This window comes from Coregonus clupeaformis, chromosome 4 (genome assembly GCF_020615455.1).
Source record: "Coregonus clupeaformis isolate EN_2021a chromosome 4, ASM2061545v1, whole genome shotgun sequence".
In the NCBI taxonomy this organism is placed as follows: domain Eukaryota; kingdom Metazoa; phylum Chordata; class Actinopteri; order Salmoniformes; family Salmonidae; genus Coregonus; species Coregonus clupeaformis.
The window spans coordinates 13951814-13974016 of NC_059195.1; the positions used below are offsets into that span (position 1 = coordinate 13951814).

The following is a 22203-nucleotide window of genomic DNA, read 5'->3' on the forward strand; positions in this document are numbered from 1 at the left end:
ATAGTATTAACTCAGGGGTGTGAATACTTACGAAATTAGATATTTCTGTATTTCATTTTCAATACATTTGCTAACATTTCTAAAAACATGTTTACACTTTGTTATTATGAGGTATTGTGTGTAGGTGGGTGAAAAAACCCAAAATTCTATTTAATCCATTTTGAATTCAGGCTGTAACACAATAAAATGTGGAATAAGTCAAGGGGTATGAATACTTTCTGAAGGCAACGTAATTATGTGTTGTCAACCCACACCAGATCATTCTATTCATACATTGTATTTCCCCTAAGCATGCAAAATTGTGTGTCCGAGAGGGAGAAAGAGAGAGACAGAGGGAGAGTGAGAGAGTGTGAGTGTGCATATGCGTGCATGTGAGTGTGTGAGAGTGATTCTTTAAAACTTCAACACATTTTTATTCAATAATAATCTTGATATGTATTATAGAAGCACTGTGCTCTTTGCTGCTCGATGATAAAAGTATTGATGAAATCCGGAAACACATTGGGGGCAAGAGTACTTTGTTTTATTGAAAATGCACATTTTCTTAGAATACAGTGAAAAATAGAGGCAGTATCTTTATTAACAGCAGAAGGTTTGTTTTTGTCTTCCTGCCTGGGCATTTCCTCCAGTGGGGAATTGATGTCCAGGCAATCATTCTCTTCGCTGCCTGCGGCTGCTTGTTACTCTTTCACTCTGACCTTCAACTACCCCAGAGGACAGAGAGCTGGCCACAGAAGAGGAATGGGAGGGGAGTGTGTGTCTGTGCACCTAATGTGTGAATAATGTTTCCACAGTAAATGTGATCTGTTGTATTAGCAGGTGAATGCATCTGTATGTGCAAGGTCAGTTTCATACAATTTCATACTGAGCCAGAGAAAACATACAGTACATGTAACTCCTCATACTGACATGGCATGAGCAAGGACAAGTTAATGCAGTGGCCGTCTCTCCATAGCATGTGATAGGACAACATATGAGGTTGCTGCTATAGTTTTACAGAATACAGATAATAATGCAACTGAATCAGTGCATCTTTTACACAGTTGTTCCTCTCATCCCTCCCCCCACACTCTCTCCTGTTTTCTATCCAGCCCTCTGTCTAACGTCATCCGCCAGAGCCACACTCTGCCACCTTCAGGCCTGGTTCCAGCTCCTTTACCAGGGGTTTGAACACCGGCTCCTCCTGTCCATTCTTCTGCATACCCTCCTCCTTCCACGCTGCACAGAAATAATAAAAAATACCAGTAGGCCTACATTAAAAAGGAATTGCATTGTTAAATGTAATCTATTAGCAAATGTTTGGCTTTGTACAACCCTCACACTGCACACACACACACACACACACACACACACACACACACACACACACACACACACACACACACACACACACACACACACACACACACACACACACACACACACACACACAGTATATGTTTTATTATCCTTGTGGGACCTAAACTTGATTTCAATTCAAAATCCTAGTTTCCCTAACCCTTACCCTAGCCCTAACTTTAACCCTGACCTTAACCCCTAAGTGTAACTACTAACTCCTAACCCCTAAACCTAACTCATAACCCCTAACCCTAATTCTAACCCTAACCCTAAAGCTAACCCCTGAGCTTAAAATAGCCTTTGTCCTCGTGTGTCGTCCCCCCCCCCCCACACAGGATTCCATTTTAACCCCAGCAAAAACACGTCACCAAGCAGCCTCAGACAAACATGGAGTACAAAAGCAAACAAAATAACATTTGCAAAGCGCAAACATTTATAATAATCCTGTTCACTTGAGTCTGTACAAGCATGCATGAAAGCACACACCCATCCAAACAAACAGACATACACACAGGATCCAGGTATATGTGACTTTCATAAGACAAAAGCAAACCGTATCAATATCATTATCTGTGCGGTATGTTTCAGGTAATCTTTCAGGTAATATCAATCAGCTGATATAGGGCCTAAATCAAACTACTTGTTGGACTGTCTGAGCAGCATCCCCATGACACCCAGAGCCCAAGAACCTCCAGGCCTCCTCTTGCCCCAGCCCAGCCCACTCACCCTTGGCCTGGCTACATGCTGCAGTGGGCTTCTCTGGCTGCTCTCCCCCTCTCACTGCAGCCCGGATGCTACGCACCACGTACCTGCAGGCTGAAGGAAGAACAGTTTTCAATTAATGAACTGTTCCTATGTAAGAGGTAACATCCATGGCATTGGGTTGTTCAATGACAGACGTATTTGTTTAAAATCTATCACTTGATGGTTTTATTTCAGAGAGACACATAATCATGTTTTTCTTTGCAAAATGCTATATATCAGCCTCACTCTCAGAGAAATAACTAGTACTGCTAGGTTTAACACAGTCAAATGTAACAAATAACTACATCATTTATAAAGAACTGTACACATGATACATTTGTGACATCAAAATTTAGAAAATTTAAAAAAAATTAATGATTAAATACAGTAATATGAGATCTTTATGAAAAACATTTACATTTACCATTTTAGTCATTTAGCAGATGCTCTTATCCAGAATGACTTACAGTAAATACATTCATCTTATGCTAGCTAGGTGAGGCAACCACATATCACAGTCAAATATACAGGATATGAACATTCTATTCCAGCTAAACAATGGATATATAGCGTTTTGCAAAAAGAAAACATTTTCATTCACATCTAAAATCTATGAATAAAAAATCTGAGACCATTCATATTCTACACACACATGAAGGTACCCATAAGTAATCATTTCTGATGAAAAAACACAATTGTGAAAAATTGGTGGATATAGTGTTTTGTAAAGAAACTCTTCAATTATAACTACACATATTGGATATGTGCTTCAGGCTGCGGTATTTCATGCTACAGCAGCCCTAGAGGCACAGTGAGGTAAAATAATCCCTAGTGTTAGTGTTAATAACCAGAGAGTTATGTGTGATATACACACTCAAGGACTCAATGACTCAGGAAGCCAGATGTAACCTACTTGTTGAATAGCTAGTCCTGACCAGAATCCTTGGGTGAAAAGTCCCTGAGGAGATGAACGAGATAGAACCTATTCAGGATTATATGAATTGGAGATGTTACGAAACATTATATCCCTAAAGGATAAAACCCAGCTGTCCACTGTTGTTTAGATGGAATTGATCTAGCTATCATCATTGATGCTCACTCTGAATAACTGACACATTTTATTGAATAATTCAATAATAAGGCTCAATGAAAGCGCCTTGGTTGTTCATGACAGCATTTCTGAGCCAGAGCCAGAACCTCATCCTACACTCAAAAAAATGCTGGGTTGTTTGGTTGACCCAACTGCTGGGTTGCAGGCATTCGTTCACTTGGTTGGGTTGTTTTCTTAAAAAATAGCAAGGTTGGGTTATTGGTGCTGGGTGTTATTGAGATATGACCCAGCAGGTCAGATCAGAAGACTAGAGGTGTAGTTTAGTAGGGGCGTGGCTTTCAGATAGTTCTTTTTAGCCTTTCGTGAGAGTAAATGTCATTCATGTTCATCTGTTCTGTTGTATATTTATCACATGTTAAGGTTGAGGCTTACAGAAGTGTTTGAGTTCCCTAAAAGCCTATGCATATCCCATTGTTGGGATAGATACAACCTTATTATAATATGTAATAAATAGTCTTAAAATTCTAGAAGAATGTGTAAAATGCAAAAGAAAATAAGGAAATTTTTTATTTACAGTATGTAAACTTAACATGATGAACAGGAATTAAATTTACTCTCACAGGTGGCCAATAAGATCTATATGAAAGCCACGCCACTAATAAGCCACGCCTCCTGAAAATAACCTAAGGATTACATTAAAAAAGACACCGCTGCTAAGTCAACCCAGCATGAAAGTAAAAAATACCCAACTGATGGATAAATTAACATATTTCTGGGGTAATGCCAACAACCCAACATGTTGGGTTATTCACGCAACCCAAATGGCTGGGTCAAAATAACCCAGTGTGTGATCTGTCCAATATTTACCCAGCGCTGGGTTACAAAATAACCCAAATTGGGTTGTTTTTAACCCAGCATTTTTTAGAGTGTAAAATAGAAATCTATCCCTGTTGTCTTCTCTCCTTGAGAAGCATGTCAAAAATGTTATAAAATGATTTGCATTTTAATGAGGGAAATAAGTATTTGACCCCCTCTCAATCAGAAAGATTTCTGACTCCCAGGTGTCTTTTATACAGGTAACGAGCTGAGATTAGGAGCACACTCTTAAAGGGAGTGCTCCTAATCTCAGCTTGTTACCTGTATAAAAGACATCTGTCCACAGAAGCAATCAATCAGATTCCAAACTCTCCACCATGGCCAAGACCAAAGAGCTCTCCAAGGATGTCAGGGACAAGATTGTAGAACTACACAAGGCTGGAATGGGCTACAAGACCATCGCCAGGCAGCTTGGTGAGAAGGTGACAACAGTTGGTGCGATTATTCACAAATGGAAGAAACACAAAATAACTGTCAATCTCCCTCGGCCTGGGGCTCCATGCAAGATCTCACCTCGTGGAGTTGCAATGATCATGAGAACGGTGAGGAATCAGCCCAGAACTACACGGGAGGATATCCAGACCTTAATCCCATAGAAAATCTGTGGAGGGAGCTGAAGGTTTGAGTTGCCAAACGTCAGCCTCGAAACCTTAATGACTTGGAGAAGATATGCAAAGAGGAGTGGGACAAAATCCCTCCTGAAATGTGTGCAAACCTGGTGGCCAACTACAAGAAACGTCTGACCTCTGTGATTGCCAACAAGGGTTTTGCCACCAAGTACTAAGTCATGTTTTGCAGAGGGGACAAATACTTATTTCCCTCATTAAAATGCAAATCAATTTATAACATTTTTGACATGCGTTTTTCTGAATTTTTTTGTTGTTATTCTGTCTTTCACTGTTCAAATAAACCTACCATTACAATTATAGACTGATCATGTCTTTGTCAGTGGGAAAACGTACAAAATCAGCAGGGGATCAAATACTTTTTTCCCTCACTGTATATGTGAAGTGGAATTCAACAGGTAATGTGTGGGCCTACATACACTGGTTAACAATCGTGGTGCTTCTGTCAACTGACTTTAGATGTTCCAGCTGCTATGTCAGTGTTATGATCATGTTATGTAACCCTGACAGAGAATTCAAATAAAGTGTATCCACATATTTCATAGAGTGCTCCAACACCATTTACCATAGTACCATAGAACTATACGGTTTTCCTGGGTATAAGTCCAATTATTGGATTCCTGTCAGTGTTGTTGAGCAGTGAGCACCCCTCCTACTTTCCTTTGTTTGCTGAAGGGCGGAGGACTACCTGAACTCTGACATATTTCATGGGTTTAAACGTACCTCAGAACAACAAAATATACAGGTTTGAATAGGGAATACTGAAGGCATATGGCCTTCAGTATTATTTATGTTAGAAATATGCTGACTCATGCTTCAGTTGCAAACTCTAATGAGAAACACTATTTTCATGCCTCTTCGATACAGCTACGACCGGAAGTGACTTTTTCGTAGCAGGTTAGGAGAATTAACGTAGCAGGTAAGGATAATTAGGTTAGGAAAAGGGTTAGGGTTAGCTGTATCGAAGTGGCGTGAAAAGAGTGTGTCCCAAACTCTAATAGACTCTGTCTCTTTGTCTCAATCTGAATCCTCTTCCTGTCTCTTCTGTTCTTTTCACATAAGCCTCATGGCCTTTACGACAACTCCACTCCACCCAAGTTGCAATTAACTCAGCAAGTCATAAGACCTATTTACTGTACACTTGTTTTGAAGTGTTTATACAAGTGGGTAGTTGCAGAGGGAATGTGTATGAGACAGGGAAGGCAATGCTGTACTGCTGACTCTAAAAACCAAGGCAGGAAAACACTGCCAAGCCTCAAGGAGAACTTATTTAGTCATTATGTATTTTCATGTTGCTCCTACTGACATAGTCTAGCTACCTCAGAGCCTTATATTGAGTAAATATAAGGCTCTGGTACAATATGAATTTAGTAGCAGATATTCAAAAAGAGACTTACCATTGACGATCAGTCACACCATTTCACACAGAGATGTCCCAGATACACAACGTAGTTAGCTAAGTGTCTGATGCAATACAAAAAGCAGTCTCCTTTTGGTTTCTCTCTCCAGCACTGTCAACTGCTGTGGCTTCTCTCCCTCAAAACAAACCAGACCAACCCCCTAATGTCATGACTCATTGGGAGGAATGTGGTGTGTACTGCAAAGGCATAACTTGAAACCTTCATGTAACTTGATACTTCCTGGTAGTGGAAAAGTCAGCCAGCTCTTTCTTGGATGAGGAAGGGACTAATAGAGGAAGAGAGGGAAGGACAGTCAAAGTCCAGGTTAATCATAATATTTCACCTGTTGTGATTGCCTCTGAAGCATTTTGTATCTGTTCTGATGAGTGCTATTGATGTGTGCCACTAGGACAGCATACTTGACATTTTCAAATTATTTTCATTTGTTTACTATTTAATACATGCGCAATATATGTAATGGATGATTTTCATTTATTTGTAATACATGTGGCTTTTTCGTAGCTGGTTAGGACAGTGGTTCCCAAACATTGGTACAAGGACCCCCGGGGGTACTTGGCCTATCCACAGGGGGTACTTGATAAGACTCATGAGATCATAGGATTACTGGTAAAATGCACAAGGGGGTACTTCAGGGGTACTACGGGCAGAGTAAAATTCAGTTGGTGGTACAGTAACCGAAAAAGGTTGAGAACCACTGAGAACTAACTAGGTTAGGACACTGAGATTAAGATTAGGAAAATAGTTATGGTTAGGGTTAGCGAAAATGCTCTCCTAACCTGCTACAAAAATCACTTTGTATCGAAGTGGCGTGAAAAGAGTATGTCACAAGACACCGTACGTTCACTTTTTATAAGCGAAAGTTGATTGGTCACTTTGCTGTGATTGCCTTACTTTGATTGGTTAGCACGCTTCCTTGATACAAGGTAGCTTCATCCTCGTCGTTGTGACATTGCTAGTTAAATTAAACTGAAAACATTGCCATTGAGGTGAGCAAAATTATATTTTCTACGAGTAATTTGGTTACATTCAAGACATGTATGCGCACTTTTTGCCAGAAAGCGCCTGTCTGTTGGATAGGTGGACTATAGCAGGGCACTGCATCAGTGCTAGCTAATAATAACTATCTGACAGCGTAAGTTAGCTAGATAGATGAAACAAACCTTATGTTAGCTTTTATTTGTCCTATTCATTAAAATAATACAATATTTCACTAGTTTGCTGTTTAGAGTTCGCAATGTAGGATTTACGTGCTACTCATGGCTATCTTGAAATTTGTAGGTTTAACTAGCTAGCTGAATAACGGTAGCTAGATTAGCTAGCTAGCTAGCTAGCTAGCTAGCTAGCTACCTAACTAGTCAACTGTAGGAACTTATTGCCTATGCTCTTCCCACAGCCAATATTATTTGCTAAATGGCTAGCTATGTACCTCAATGGATAAAACGGATTGGATAGGTAAACATTGTGTGGGAAGTTCCACCTAGAGTGCAAGGTGATTACCATATTGCTGCTGGCCAAGAAAGTTTCTAGACCTACCTCGATCAAGTGTAACGTTAGGGGCTTGAGGTGAATATTGAAGTTTGATACAGAATCAATAACCCTACCTCCTTGTTTTTGTAGGAAACAAACTCGATTGATTGACAAACCAATCCCAGAGGGTCAAGTGCACAGAACCAGCACAGCAGATTACTGCCTAACGTTCATCTGTGTCAGTGTCAACAGTCTGAGGGCTACCTACCTACATACCTACCTGTCTGAGGAACATTAGAGATTGACTGAGACAACAGTAAGGTTTGACCACAGGGGTCAGAAGGGCTGAAGATGGCTGGGTTCCTGGACAACTTCCGCATGCCGGAGTGTGAGTGCATCGACTGGGGGGAGAGGAGAAATACCCTTGCATCCATCGTTGCCGGAGTCCTGGTGAGTGCTGGGGCATGAAAGCTTCTCTCTCTCTCTCTCTCTCTCTCTCTCTCTCTGTGTGTGTGTGTGTGTGTGTGTGTGAGAGATTCCAGCGTTTTGGATGTTACATTTTCACGCAAAAGCACAACTTAAATGTCTCACGGAATGAACAAACAAAATATAAATGAAACTTTTGTCTGCCTATAGTAACCCTTGTAAATATTGACTTGTTGGAGAAATAAAGCCAATAAGAAGCATTATGGATGTTACATGAAATGGACATACTGATATTACAAAAAATACATTACATTGCATGAGCCACATCAGTTAGCATTATGTGAATGAACATCCCACATTACTGTGGCAATCCAGCATCAGTTAATAGAACATTTCTAAATACCATATAAATTATTGCATCACAATACCAGGCAGCCATTGCAAGTGTCTTCATGAGTTTACCAGTTAATTGCCAGGGTTAGAGCTAGCCTGGGAGGAGGTTGTGGGGGGGAATTGAGGAGGGTGGTGCGGAGGGCAGTGTGGCCGGCGATGCTCCAAACTCTGTGTGGGGCCTCTGTCACTGCGTACGGCTTGGGCATAGCTCAGTGTATCTGCATGCAGTTCCTGGGAGACAAGTGGTGGAGGGTGATGTGGGGGGCAGTGTTGCTGGCTGTTCTCCAGTCTCTGTGAGGTGCCACCGGATGCAGGTCTAAACGTGCATCTGATTTGTCTCAGGGAGTTGGTGGCTGGTCTGCTGCTCCTGTGGGGTGAGGTGGACTGGCCACCCAAAACAACATCCTGGCGAAGGTGAGGACAGCCTCTTTGAAGAAGTTAACATTATCATACAGACAGTCCAAACTAAGGTTGGGAAGGTGTGCCAATTTTACATTTGGCCATTTAGCACAGTTCCGGGAGAAGCTGGCATTTATTCTCTCGATGGTGGCAGGGTGAAAATCTCTCCTCCGGAGCAGGGTGGATATTACAATCCTCACATCTGGGAAGGTGGTAGAGGCCCTCTCCAACACCCTACCAAGTGATGTGGCCACCCTCTCCTGTTGAGCGTGCAGGTCATTGGTTCCAGTATGTACAATGATAAGGCTCGGTGAACGAAGCTGGGCCACGGTCAATTTAATGAATTTTCCATTGGAGTCCATCATCAAAACAATGTCAGGCTTCTTCTCAAGCCTGTGGAGGATGGCAAGAGTGGGAGCAATCACAGGCCGTGAGACTGGGGTGGAGGGGGTCAGCTGGGTTGGTGGATTGGTTTGATGTTTTGGTTGGTTGATGGGTCCTTGTTCAACAGTTTACTGGGTCCTAGGTTTTTACTGGAATTTAAGGAGTGGGCCCCTTGGCTGACCAATTCCTGTCTTAGATCTTGTAGCGCCTTCTGCAGGTTCCTGGAGATGGCTTATATTGACTGTGGTGGACAGTTCCTCTCGTACTCTGCGCACTTCCATCCTGAGGGACTGGTTGTCCTCCTCAACGCACCTGATAGCATACTGCAATTCCCGGATTTAATCCAGATGCTGACGCACCAGGCTGATCTTCTCCTCTCTGAGATGCTGTGACACTGCAGGTGTCACGTGACAGTGGCATGGTGAGGGCTATGTCTGCTTCAGGTGAGGGAAGGAGAGGGACACTGGGGACTTCATCCTGGACACAAAGGAAGTGGAGGCTGTTGTAGGCAGTTTTGGTTGAGAGGTTTTGAGTTCAGCAACAAGAGGTTTAATTTGATTAAAGTACTGGACAAATGTATCCAGACTGGTCTCCAAACCTTGAACCATCACAGGGTCGAATCAATGTACAATTACCTCATTGTTCTGTTTTCTGAAGTTGTTAGTTAGTTGTTGTGTGTGTGCCTCTTGATGAAAGCACATATTTAAATATTGCACCTATAGATACATTCACGTTTTAAACAATGCACTTTTATGAATAATAAATATATTAAATATGCTTTTCAATGAAACAACACATTACACATAAATTAAGATACTCTCTCAATGTTCAGAATGTTCCCACCTCCCGTTGGTTCTTCTCAATGCTTGTTTCACTATCAAGGCCTGAACTATCCTTGAGAAATCCTTCCTCTTTCTCCCTCTGATGGTTTTGTGTTTATCTTTGTCCTAATTCTTCTTGTTGTCCTTGTTGGGTTTATAGTCCCCCAAACCCATTCCTGCCTTGTCTTGCATGATGATTCAGCAGATTAGCCTTACCAGAACCAAGTCCAACAATCTCCAAATCAAACCATATCCACAAAAGAAAAGTATCTTCTGATTCCTCTAGATGTGAAGAACACAGTGCACTGAAATAACTAAGCTTTTCACATATAATAAAATTACAGATATTTAAGGAGGAGCTCTTCTTAATTGCTGCTGCTCATGGAATTGGAGATCGATGTATGCTCATGTATCTTTTACACGGAATCGCCCTAGTACATAAATAAACTAGCACGGCCAGGCAACGCTTTTGAGATGAAATCTGCCTCAAACAGTGAAAGAAGATGTGACAATCATGTCACAGAGCAATCAAAACAAAGTGACATTGATTGGAGAGAGAGAGTGACTTTGAAGCCCACTGTCATCACACAGCTAGTGTTCTCTTGGTTCTTGTTTTCATCTCAATTATCAGAAGTGTATAGGAAATGGCCTGCTGCATGGACTATGCAGCTTTGTTCTTTCTCCTGCCTTTTGTCATTCTGTTGGCGGTGGACAATTCACCCCATAGAGTGCCAGAAATGAGTTACTCATTCGAAAACACCTTCAGGCAATTGCAAGTTGACCATTTTTCAACGTTTTCTCAGTATGGGCTCAATTTCATTTGCTGCTTTCCCTTCTATTGGAGGAAAAAATATTAGTGATGGAGAATTTTTTTTATACAGTTACATATCGCAATATTATTTTTAGACAATATTATATCGATATTTTACTTCAAGGATCAATTTGTAAAATAAATAAATAATATATATATATACAGTGGGGAGAACAAGTATTTGATACACTGCCGATTTTGCAGGTTTTCCTACTTACAAAGCATGTAGAGGTCTGTAATTTTTATCATAGGTACACTTCAACTGTGAGAATCCAGAAAATCACATTGTATGATTTTTAAGTAATTAATTTGCATTTTATTGTATGACATAAGTATTTGATACATCACAAAAGCAGAACTTAATATTTGGTACATAAACCTTTGTTTGCAATTACAGAGATCATACGTTTCCTGTAGGTCTTGACCAGGTTTGCACACACTGCAGCAGGGATTTTGGCCCACTCCTCCATACAGACCTTCTCCAGATCCTTCAGGTTTCAGGGCTGTTGCTGGGCAATACGGACTTTCAGCTCCCTCCAAAGATTTTCTATTGGGTTCAGGTCTGGAGACTGGCTAGGCCACTTCAGGACCTTGAGATGCTTCTTACAGAGCTACTCCTTAGTTGCCCTGGCTGTGTGTTTCGGTTTGTTGTCATGCTGGAAGACCCAGCCACGACCCATCTTCAATGCTCTTACTGAGGGAAGGAGGTTGTTGGCCAAGATCTCGCGATACATGGCCCCATCCATCCTCCCCTCAATACGGTGCAGTTGTCCTGTCCCCTTTGCAGAAAAGCATCCCCAAAGAATGATGTTTCCACCTCCATGCTTCACGGTTGGGATGGTGTTCTTGGGGTTGTACTCATCCTTCTTCTTCCTCCAAACACGACGAGTGGAGTTTAGACCAAAAAGCTCTATTTTTGTCTCATCAGACCACATGACCTTCTCCCATTCCTCCTCTGGATCATCCAGATGGTCATTGGCAAACTTCAGACGTGCCTGGACATGCCCTGGCTTGAGCAGGGGGACCTTGCGTGCGCTGCAGGATTTTAATCCATGACGGCGTAGTGTGTTACTAATGGTTTTCTTTGAGACTGTGGTCCCAGCTCTCTTCAGGTCATTGACCAGGTCCTGCCGTGTAGTTCTGGGCTGATCCCTCACCTTCCTCATGATCATTGATGCCCCACGAGGTGAGATCTTGCATGGAGCCCCAGACCGAGAGTGATTGACCGTCATCTTGAACTTCTTCCATTTTCTAATAATTGTGCCAACAGTTGTTGCCTTCTCACCAAGCTGCTTGCCTATTGTCCTGTAGACCATCCCAGCCTTGTGCAGGTCTACAATTTTATCCCTGATGTCCTTACACAGCTCTCTGGTCTTGGCCGTTGTGGAGAGGTTGGAGTCTGTTTGATTGAGTGTGTGGACAGGTGTCTTTTATACAGGTAACGAGTTCAAACAGGTGCAGTTAATACAGGTAATGAGTGGAGAACAGGAGGGCTTCTTAAAGAAAAACTAACAGGTCTGTGAGAGCCGGAATTCTTACTGGTTGGTAGGTGATCAAATACTTATGTCATGCAATAAAATGCAAATTAATTACTTAAAAATCATACCATGTGATTTTCTGGATTTTTGTTTTAGATTCTTGTTCTCCCCACTGTGTTTGTATGTATATATATTTATACAGTGGGGAGAAAAAGTATTTGATACACTGCCGAATTTGCAGGTTTTCCTACTTACAAAGCATGTAGAGGTCTGTAATTTTTATCATAGGTACACTTCAACTGTGAGAGACGGAATCTAAAACAAAAATCCAGAAAATCACATTGTATGATTATTAAGTAATTAATTTGCATTTTATTGCATGACATGAGTATTTGATCACCTACCAACCAGTAAGAATTCCGGCTCTCACAGACCTGTTAGTTTTTCTTTAAGAAGCCCTCCTGTTCTCCATTCATTACCTGTATTAACTGCACCTGTTTGAAGTCATTACCTGTATAAAAGACACCTGTCCACACACTCAATCAAACAGACTCCAACCTCTCCACAATGGCCAAGACCAGAGAGCTGTGTAAGGACATCAGGGATAAAATTGTAGACCTGCACAAGGCTGGGATGGGCTACAAGACAATAGGCAAGCAGCATGGTGAGAAGGCAACAACTGTTGGCGCAATTATTAGAAAATGGAAGAAGTTCAAGATGACGGTCAATCACCCTCGGTTTGGAGCTCCATGCAAGATCTCACCTCGTGGGGCATCAATGATCATGAGGAAGGTGAGGGATCAGCCCAGAACTACACGGCAGGACCTGGTCAATGACCTGAAGAGAGCTGGGACCACAGTCTCAAAGAAAACCATTAGTAACACACTACGCCGTCATGGATTAAAATCCTGCAGCGCACGCAAGGTCCCCCTGCTCAAGCCAGCGCATGTCCAGGGCCGTCTGAAGTTTGCCTATGACCATCTGGATGATCCAGAGGAGGAATGGGAGAAGGTCATGTGGTCTGATGAGACAAAAATAGAGCTTTTTGGTCTAAACTCCACTCGCCGTGTTTGGAGGAAGAAGAAGGATGAGTACACCATCCCAACCGTGAAGCATGGAGGTGGAAACATAATTCTTTGGGGATGCTTTTCCGCAAAGGGGACAGGACAACTGCACCGTATTGAGGGGAGGATGGATGGGGCCATGTATCGCGAGATCTTGGCCAACAACCTCCTTCCCTCAGTAAGAGCATTGAAGATGGGTCATGGCTGGGTCTTCCAGCATGACAACAACCCGAAACACACAGCCAGGGCAACTAAGGAGTGGCTCCGTAAGAAGCATCTCAAGGTCCTGGAGTGGCCTAGCCAGTCTCCAGACCTGAACCCAATAGAAAATCTTTGGAGGGAGCTAAAAGTCCGTATTGCCCAGCGACAGCCCCGAAACCTGAAGGATCTGGAGGTCTGTATGGAGGAGTGGGCCAAAATCCCTGCTGCAGTGTGTGCAAACCTGGTCAAGACCTACAGGAAACGTATGATCTCTGTAATTGCAAACAAAGGTTTCTGTACCAAATATTACATTCTGCTTTTCTGATGTATCAAATACTTATGTCATGCAATAAAATGCAAATTAATTACTTAAAAATCATACAAAGTGATTTTCTGGATTTTTGTTTTAGATTCCGTCTCTCACAGTTGAAGTGTACCTATGATAAAAGTTACAGACCTCTACATGCTTTGTAAGTAGGAAAACCTGCAAATTCGGCAGTGTATCAAATACTTGTTCTCCCCACTGTATGTGTGTATGTATGTATGTATGTATATATATATTAGTGAGCAATATGTTTGGAATATCAACTCGCAATCGAATCGCAATACATATAGAATCATGAGAATCGCACTACATATCATATCGGCACCTAAGTATCGTGAAAATATTGCATCGTGCTTCAGCGACATTCTACTTCAAAATGCATGAAAATTTGACACCATTTGAAATATAACTGATGCGCGCCACTGCACCGTAGGTGGCTATACACTTGTGGCTCTCATTCGCACCACTGCTCGCGCTGTTTGCTACAAATAATATGTCACTCTGATCTTAAAGGTATAGTGCGAGATTTTGGCAATTAAGCACTTTTTCTACTTACCCACAGTCAGATGAACTCATGTGCACCAAATCTTATATGTCTGCGTGCAGTTTGAAGGTAGTTTAGCGAGCCATTGCTAACTTGTGTTAGTGCAATGACTGCATGCTAGCTGTTCCCATAGACTTTCAATCATTGCGCTAACACTAGTTAATAACTTCCTTCAAAACGGCATGCAGACACACAAAAATGGTATCCATGATATTCATTTGAATCTGGGTAAATAGAAAAAGGGCTTAATTTCCAAAATCTCACACTATCCCTTTTAAAAGTGCTTCTCGGCAGAAATATTTAAAATAAATGTAAATCATATTTTTTGGAGTGGCGGCAACGATTTAGCCGTGGTGGCCCACCGCTGCTAAATTAATATAGGGAAATATTGAGAACTTTTGGAGACACACAACACACATAAACACACACTCGCACACAGACACATAAATTAGTAATTAGACAACTCTGTCAACCATGGAACAGCACATTGAGAGCTGTGTGTTATATTTACATAATGCTATATGTCTAGGCATAGCAAGGCAGCATTGGCAGCAGCTCATGAATAAAGAATGAGGAAGAAACTGAAATAATATCTGTTCTGCTTTCATTAAAATGCTGTCTGCCATTGTGGCAGGATGATTGCCAACTTTATTCAATTGAACATTTAGTGAGAAACATCAAACCCTTCAAGACAAAGCCTACAGTACAGAATGTTTCTCTCTGTCTTTGTAGATTTATTTTTTAGGCAGTGTTAATTAATTTTGTTTTCTTTGTACTTTGATTGATACAGCCTAAGTTGTTAGACTTCAATTGAATAACTGAACAGTGCATACTGCAAACCTACATTATTTAGTTGTACCCCTCTCTCTCTCTCTCTCTCTCTCTCAGTTCTTCACTGGTTGGTGGATCATGATAGATGCAGCGGTGTCCTACCCAACCCAGGAGGAGATGAACCATGCCTTCCACACGTGTGGAGTCTTCGCCACTATAGCCTTCTTCATGTGAGCACAACGCGCACACACACACACAGAGAGACAAGGTATTAGTACAAGCACCCACACAGTGTGTTTATGTGTGTTTTTCCAGGATCAATGCAGTGTCTAATGGCCAGGTGCGAGGTGATGCCTATGGAGAGGGCTGCTTCGGAAGGACAGGTTGGTTTGGCTTGAGATGCATATCTATGGCTGCATATATGTCAAGAATGTTACTGTCTGTGTGTTTATGTGCACGTTTTAGGGATGATACTTGGCTGATAGCCGATACTACTTTTCCTTGTGGGATAAGAGGCTGTTGTATATTTATCGTGTTGAGTGGAGATTTTTCTTGCGGCTGTCTTTGTGTGTTTCTGCAGGAGCTCGTCTTTGGCTGTTCATCGGTTTCATGATTATGTTCGGCTCCCTCATCGCTTCCATCTGGATCCTGTTTGGAGGATATGTGGTTCCGAGTGAGTCATGTTGCTTTCTCTCTCCCGCTCTTTCTTCTGGGTTTTCTTTCTTTTACAAAGCCCCTAAAAGTCCAGCCGAAATGACCTTTCTACCTTTTCCTGAATGGTGTGTGTCCAGAGAGGTGTAATTACTGGTTGGTTGGCCACATTACTCTCTGTAATGGCTGGTAGCGATGAGTCTTCCCCTGTATCTGATGCACTGATACACACAACACAACCTCATCATTCTGCCACAGATAGTGAGATAGAGCTGAAACCCATTTGCCCACATTCACTCCGGATGGTTGGTTTCAATCACATTGACACTGGCTCCTCTTTTACTGTCTCTCCCTTGCGCTCTGCAGTCCCCCACTTCTTCTTCTCTCTCAGTATTCCACGTTAGCAACCACCGTCATCAGCCACCATATTTCCTGACTTCATCCTTTTGAGTCATTACTCCTGGTCACAGTCTTACACCTGAACAGTACAACCCCTCATTTTCTCTCCTGTTCATCTTGTTGGGACTGGCTACAGAATAGAAAACTCTTACTCTCTCTCATTAATGCAGATAGTATGGTAGTATAGTTTATATTTGGAGCTCATTACCTCTGTATTCCATATTGCTTTTAGTCAGGTAGGAGGAGGCTGAGATCCTCCCCAGCTCTTGATTTAAATGGTTTGACTAGGAAGGTATCTGCTGGTTATGTCTTTTGAAGAATCTAAATAATATTTTTCAGTAAGCCATGTGTATTTTTCTATCAGCCTGGGGTTGAAATGGGTTTCAGTAGTTGATGGTCTTTGTTATATGCTGTCCATCTCTCTTCTTCTTTTTTGCCCACGTCTTTCGTTTTTATAAAGTTCCAGTTCCTGCTGTGATGTGTTTTTATACTAATGGCCTTTTTCTCTCTCCCCCCTCCCCCCTTTTTCTTTGTAGAGAAAGACGTGTATCCAGGACTGGCAGTATTCTTTCAGAATGCTTTGATATTTTTCAGGTAAGTACACAAAAGATGATGATGATGATGATGATGATGATAAAAGTGTATTTTTGATGGACCTTGTCTGGTGTTACGTATCACTCTATTGTCAGACAGGAAGAAACCAGGAAATTAGAGTAACTAGCTCCCTTTCATCATGATGGAATTTTGATTTTGTTACATTACAGCCTTATTCTAAAATGGATAAAAAATTTACAAATCCTCAACAATCTACACACAATACCCCATAAAGACAAAGCGAAAACAGGTTTTTTGAAATTTCTGCAAATGTATTAAAAATTTAAAACAGATACCTTATTTACATAAGTATTCAGACCCTTTGCTATGAGACTTGAAATTGAGCTCAGGTGCATCCTGTTTCCATTGATCATCCTTGAAATGTTTCTACAACTTTATTGGAGTCCACCTGTGGTAAATTCAATTGATTGGACATGATTTGGAAAGGCACACACCTGTCTATATAAGGTTGACAGTGCATGTCAGAGCAAAAACCAAGCCATGAGGTCGAAGGAATTGTCTGTAGAGCTCCGAGACAGGATTGTGGCGAGGCACAGATCTGGGGAAGGGTACCAGACTTTGACAGAGCTCTAGAGTTCCTCTGTGGAGATGGGAGAAACTTCCAGAAGGACAACCATCTCTGCAGCACTCCACCAATCAGGCCTTTATGGTAGAGTGGCCAGACGGAATCCATTCCTTAGTAGAAGGCACATGACAGCCCGCTTGGAGCTTGCCAAATGGCACCTAAAGACTCACAGACCATGAGAAACAAGATTCTCTGGTCTGATGAAACCAAGATTGAACTCTTTGGCCTGAATGCCAAGTGTCACGTCTGGAAGAAACCTAGCACCATCCCTATGGTGAAGCATGGTGGTGGCAGCGTCATGCTGTGGGGATGTTTTTCAGCAGCAGGGACTGGGAGACTAGTCAGGATCGAGAGAAAGATGAACGGAGCAAAGAACAGAGAGATCCTTGATGAAAACCTGCTCCAGAGCACTCAGGACCTCAGACTGGGGCGAAGGTTCACCTTCCAATAGGACAACAACCCTAAGCACACACCCAAGACAACGCAGGAGTAGCTTTGGGACAAGTCTCTGAATGTGCTTGAGTGGCCCAGCCAGAGCCCGGACTTGAACCCGATCGAACATCTCTGGAGAGACCTGAAAATAGCTATGCAGCAACGCTCCCCATCCAACCTGACAGAGCTTGAGAGGATCTGCAGAGGAGAATGGGAGAAACTCCCCAAATACAGGTGTGCGAAGCTTGTAGCGTCTTACCCAAGAAGACTCGATGCTGTAGTCGCTGCCAAAGGTGCTTCAACAAAGTACTGAGTAAAGGGTCTGAATACTTATGTAAATGTAATATTTCAGTTTGTAATTTTTTAAACATTTGCAAAAATGTCTAAAAACCTGTTTTTGCTTTGTCATTTACATTTACATTTACGTCATTTAGCAGACGCTCTTATCCAGAGCGACTTACAAATATGGGGTATTGTGTGTAGATTGATGAGGGAAAAAAATGATTTAATCAATTTTAGAATAAGGCTGTAAAGTAACAAAATGTGGAAAAGGTCAAGGGGTCTGAATACTTTCTGAAGGCACTGTATGCCATTTAGCAGACGCTTTTATCCAAAGCGACTTTTAGTCATGTGTGCACACATTTTTGTACATATGAGTGGTCCTGGGAATCAAACCCACTATCCTGGCGTTGCAAGAGCCATGCTCTACCAACTGAGCTACAGAGGACCACAGTGAAAAATGATTGTCCAAATCTATCATTCCACAATTACTGCAGATATATTATGGACATTTTGTGAAAGTACAATGCGAAAATCTTATGTGTTGCTCTCTTTTTATTTTGTTTTTTTATAGCACACTGATCTACAAGTTTGGACGAACTGAGGATTTGTGGGCTTAGAGCGCTCTGCATAGTACATCCCTAACCCCATCTCCCCAACACACACACACACATACACTTGCTGGGGTACTACCCTTGTTTTTACCAGAGTCAAGGCCAACCGACTAATACCACTCAGCTCTCATCTACAATGTTCAATATGGTAGCATATGTATTACCATTATACGCCTACCTATGGACATTGGAGTAATGTACTGTGTTTTTCTCTGCTTATCTTTCATGTAGTCTTGATTAGAGGAATGATAATGTCTTAGATTGGCATTCCTTAGAGGTACTCTTCCATATCTGGGCCCTGAAGTTCATCCATATTCACATACTGTACATTATATTTATACCTTTGACTAAATTTAATCCCACACATTTCCTTCTAAAATGATTTCCTTTTAACATATTTGTAATGCGTGACTATTTAAATGCATTATATGCATTATGTCTAAATGTCTTTTAAGTGTTAGTCCTACAACATTCAAATTTTTTTTGGGGGGGGGAACAAAGTGTTGACAGTGACATTTCATCCACATTATGTGTATATAGTGTCCCAACAATCTTACAGTGTCGTAACGCTGTATGTTAGGAGACGGGGGAAAATTCACACTTTGTCAAATATAATCATAACATTTGTTTCATATTTATCCCCCCCCCCCCCATATTCCAGAGCACCTCTGACGTATTATTGTTTTGCCCTCAAGTGATTCACCATCTCCAGAAGATTGTTTATTTATGTAAATACATGTATTGTGTGTGAATTGAATGATAAGCGCTAGAGGCCTTCACGAGTCCAAAATGTTGGACCTGTTCCGAAATGGACCTGGGGCTTTTCTACCCGGACCCGATATGCATAAATACTTTTTTTTTTATATAGAGACCCGTTCCGTATAGACCTGGTCGGATCTAGACCCGGTCCGATCCGAGTGAGGGAAGCAGCAGAAAAGGCTACTTTATTAACTGGAGCTGATAAAGCGTGAGGGAGAGGAGGTAGAGAGAGGTGCCACTCTAGCAGGGGCCGTGCGTGCTGTGTGTGTGTGGCTACTGTGAGTGACAAGGTGGAGGAGTGAGGGAGAAACAACAGACCGCAACCAACCAAGCCGACTCGCGCTATAGTAGACTAATAGCTGCCATATCTAGGTTATTTATCATCCAATATGATTACGTAGTACCTGTCTTGACTGCATCAAACCGGGAGAAACTAGTTAAGCAAGCTATCTAGCTAGCTAGGCTAATTGGGGCTGCATGCGCTTTCTCGTCCTGAACAGTTACAAACGACAACTCCATTAAGGATATTAAGTAGCAGCCTACCTGTTGATTCTAGGTCGTTGTAGCTATCCTTCACCTTTTAACTTTTAATTCCGTCATTTAAATTCCATCTTCCATTGATTAGATATCTCCTAACTTTTGCCACACGGATGCTCTATGACTGTAGTCTATTGCTGCATTGATGACTTATGATTGGCCAACAACAAGCTACACACGCCAATCTCGTGAATAGCAAGAGCAGCAGCATAAATGATACAATTTCTCTCTCTCTCTCTCGCTCTCCTGCAGCAGTCGCGTTCGGATCGGGACGGGTCCCACCGGTCAAGTCACTTAAAATTACACATACCCGTGACCATCATATCAGATCTGAATAAGACCCGTGACATTTAGAATTCTGGATGGTCCCGGATCTCGGGTGTCTGGTATTCGGGTACAGGTGGATCTGTGAAGACCTCTTATAAAAGCACATGTTATCACTGGAAACAAAGCTTTCTGATTTATCTGCTATAAATGATATTTTAGCAAGCAGTTATCATCTATCACCTTTATCACATGCACTGGATTATATCAAAGCGTTTATGGGAAGCCATATATATTTTAAGCAAAGCATTTATGTGAAATATGTCTGCTTCATACTACGATCAGTTCCTGTTTTAAATGGGGTAGCTGTCGTTCTGTCTCAGGATTCGTCATTTTTGCAGTCTTGTTTTTTAGAGGTCTGAAGCATTTTTCTATCGTTGTTCCTATCAGAAAGTAACAAAGTATCTTTATATGAACACAGGTAATCTTGTAAAGGTTGTAACGGTCGTGTTTCTGTAGTCTACAAATCGAGTTCTCATCCAAAATACCACTAGTTTAGGTACAGTGAGATCCTGCATCTGAATCCCATACGATTATGGATACTACTATACTACCCCACATATTGTGCTATAGCTGCCTATCCTGCATCTTAAACATGCTTAAGTAGATAAAGAAGGGTATGTGCATGATGTCATAGTCACATGCTCATTAGCACTTTGCAACAGCCAGCCCAAAGCATGCTGGGACGTATCAGCTCCGTTTTAACCATTTACGCCAATATTCAAGCCAATAGCTGAAGAGAAGGGTCAAGCATGAACTATGTATGGTAGTAGACAGGTGGCTCCTTTTCGTAGTGTTACTATCGACTACCTCATCCCTTTTGTGTGATAGCTGTTCCATTTAGCAGCCATGTGAGTCAGACTGCCCTGGTTCTCACCCTCACCTGTTAAAAAATATATATACAGGTAAAAGTCAGTAAATTAGAATATTTTGAAAAACTTGATTTATTTCAGTAATTGCATTCAAAAGGTGTAACTTGTACATTATATTTATTCATTGCACACAGACTGATGCATTCAAATGTTTATTTCATTTAATTTTGATGATTTGAAGTGGCAACAAATGAAAATCCAAAATTCCGTGTGTCACAAAATTAGAATATTGTGTAAGGGTTACATTTTGAAGACACCTGGTGCCACAAACTAATCAGCTGATTAACTCAAAACACCTGCAAAGGGCTTTAAATGGTCTCTCAGTCCAGTTCTGAAGCCTACACAAACATGGGGAAGACTTCAGATTTGACAGCTGTCCAAAAGGCGACCATCGACACATTGCACAAGGAGGGAAAGACACAAAAGGTTATTGCAGAAGAGGCTGGCTGTTCTCAGAGCTCTGTGTCCAAACACATTAATAGAGAGGCAAAGGGAAGGAAAAACTGTGGTCAGAAAAAGTGTACAAGCGATAGGGATCACCGCGCCTAGTCAAGATTGTGAAAAAAACCCATTCAAAAATGTGGGGGAGATTCACAAGGAGTGGACAGCTGCTGGAGTCAGGGCTTCAAGATCCACCACCAAGAGACGCTTGAAAGACATGGGTTTCAACTGCCGCATACCTCGTGTCAAGCCACTGTTGACCAAGAAACAGCGCGAAAAGCGTCTCACCTGGGCTAAGGAAAAAAAGAGCTGGACTGCTGCTGAGTGGTCTAAAGTCATGTTTTCTGACGAAAGCAAATTTTGCATTTCCTTTGGAAATCGAGGTCCCAGAGTCTGGAGGAAGACAGGAGAGGCACAGGATCCACGTTGCCTGAAGTCTAGTGTAAAGTTTCCACCATCAGTGATGGTTTGGGGTGCCATGTCATCTGCTGGTGTCGGTCCACTCTGTTTCCTGAGATCCAGGGTCAACGCAGCCGTCTACCAGCAAGTTTTAGAGCACTTCATGCTTCCTGCTG

General features: G+C 41.9%; 1 protein-coding gene and 1 long non-coding RNA gene across 3 annotated transcripts; one reads left to right on the top strand and one right to left on the bottom strand.

The window, feature by feature from the left end:
* Positions 1-501: 501 nt before the first annotated feature.
* LOC121552858 lies at positions 502-6208 on the bottom strand. Its single transcript, XR_005997306.2, has 3 exons — positions 6033-6208; positions 2065-2154; positions 502-1218 (listed from the first exon to the last, which is right to left on the bottom strand). It is a non-coding gene; the product is annotated as an uncharacterized LOC121552858 (long non-coding RNA).
* A 727-nt stretch (positions 6209-6935) lies between these two features.
* LOC121552852 (transmembrane protein 50B) lies at positions 6936-20626 on the top strand. 2 transcript variants are annotated; one of them, XM_045210187.1, is made up of 7 exons: positions 6936-7042; positions 7674-7973; positions 15258-15370; positions 15456-15523; positions 15721-15813; positions 16727-16784; positions 18656-20626. In XM_045210187.1, exons 2-7 carry the CDS (start codon positions 7875-7877, stop codon positions 18699-18701), a joined length of 477 nt encoding a protein of 158 aa, XP_045066122.1. In that variant the 5' UTR covers positions 6936-7042; positions 7674-7874; the 3' UTR covers positions 18702-20626. The 2 variants fall into 2 exon arrangements, with proteins under 2 accessions (XP_045066122.1, XP_045066117.1); XM_045210182.1 differs by lacking the exons at positions 16727-16784; positions 18656-20626 and having other exon boundaries at positions 15456-15807.
* Positions 20627-22203: the final 1577 nt, after the last annotated feature.

Coding starts and splice junctions, on each gene's coding strand:
- LOC121552852 (XM_045210182.1), top strand. CDS start 7,875: ATGGCTGGGTTCCTGGACAACTTCCGCATGCCGGAGTGTGAGTGCATC. Junction 7,974..15,257: donor CCATCGTTGCCGGAGTCCTG/GTGAGTGCTGGG, acceptor TCTCTCTCTCAG/TTCTTCACTGGTTGGTGGAT. Junction 15,371..15,455: donor GCCACTATAGCCTTCTTCAT/GTGAGCACAACG, acceptor GTGTTTTTCCAG/GATCAATGCAGTGTCTAATG.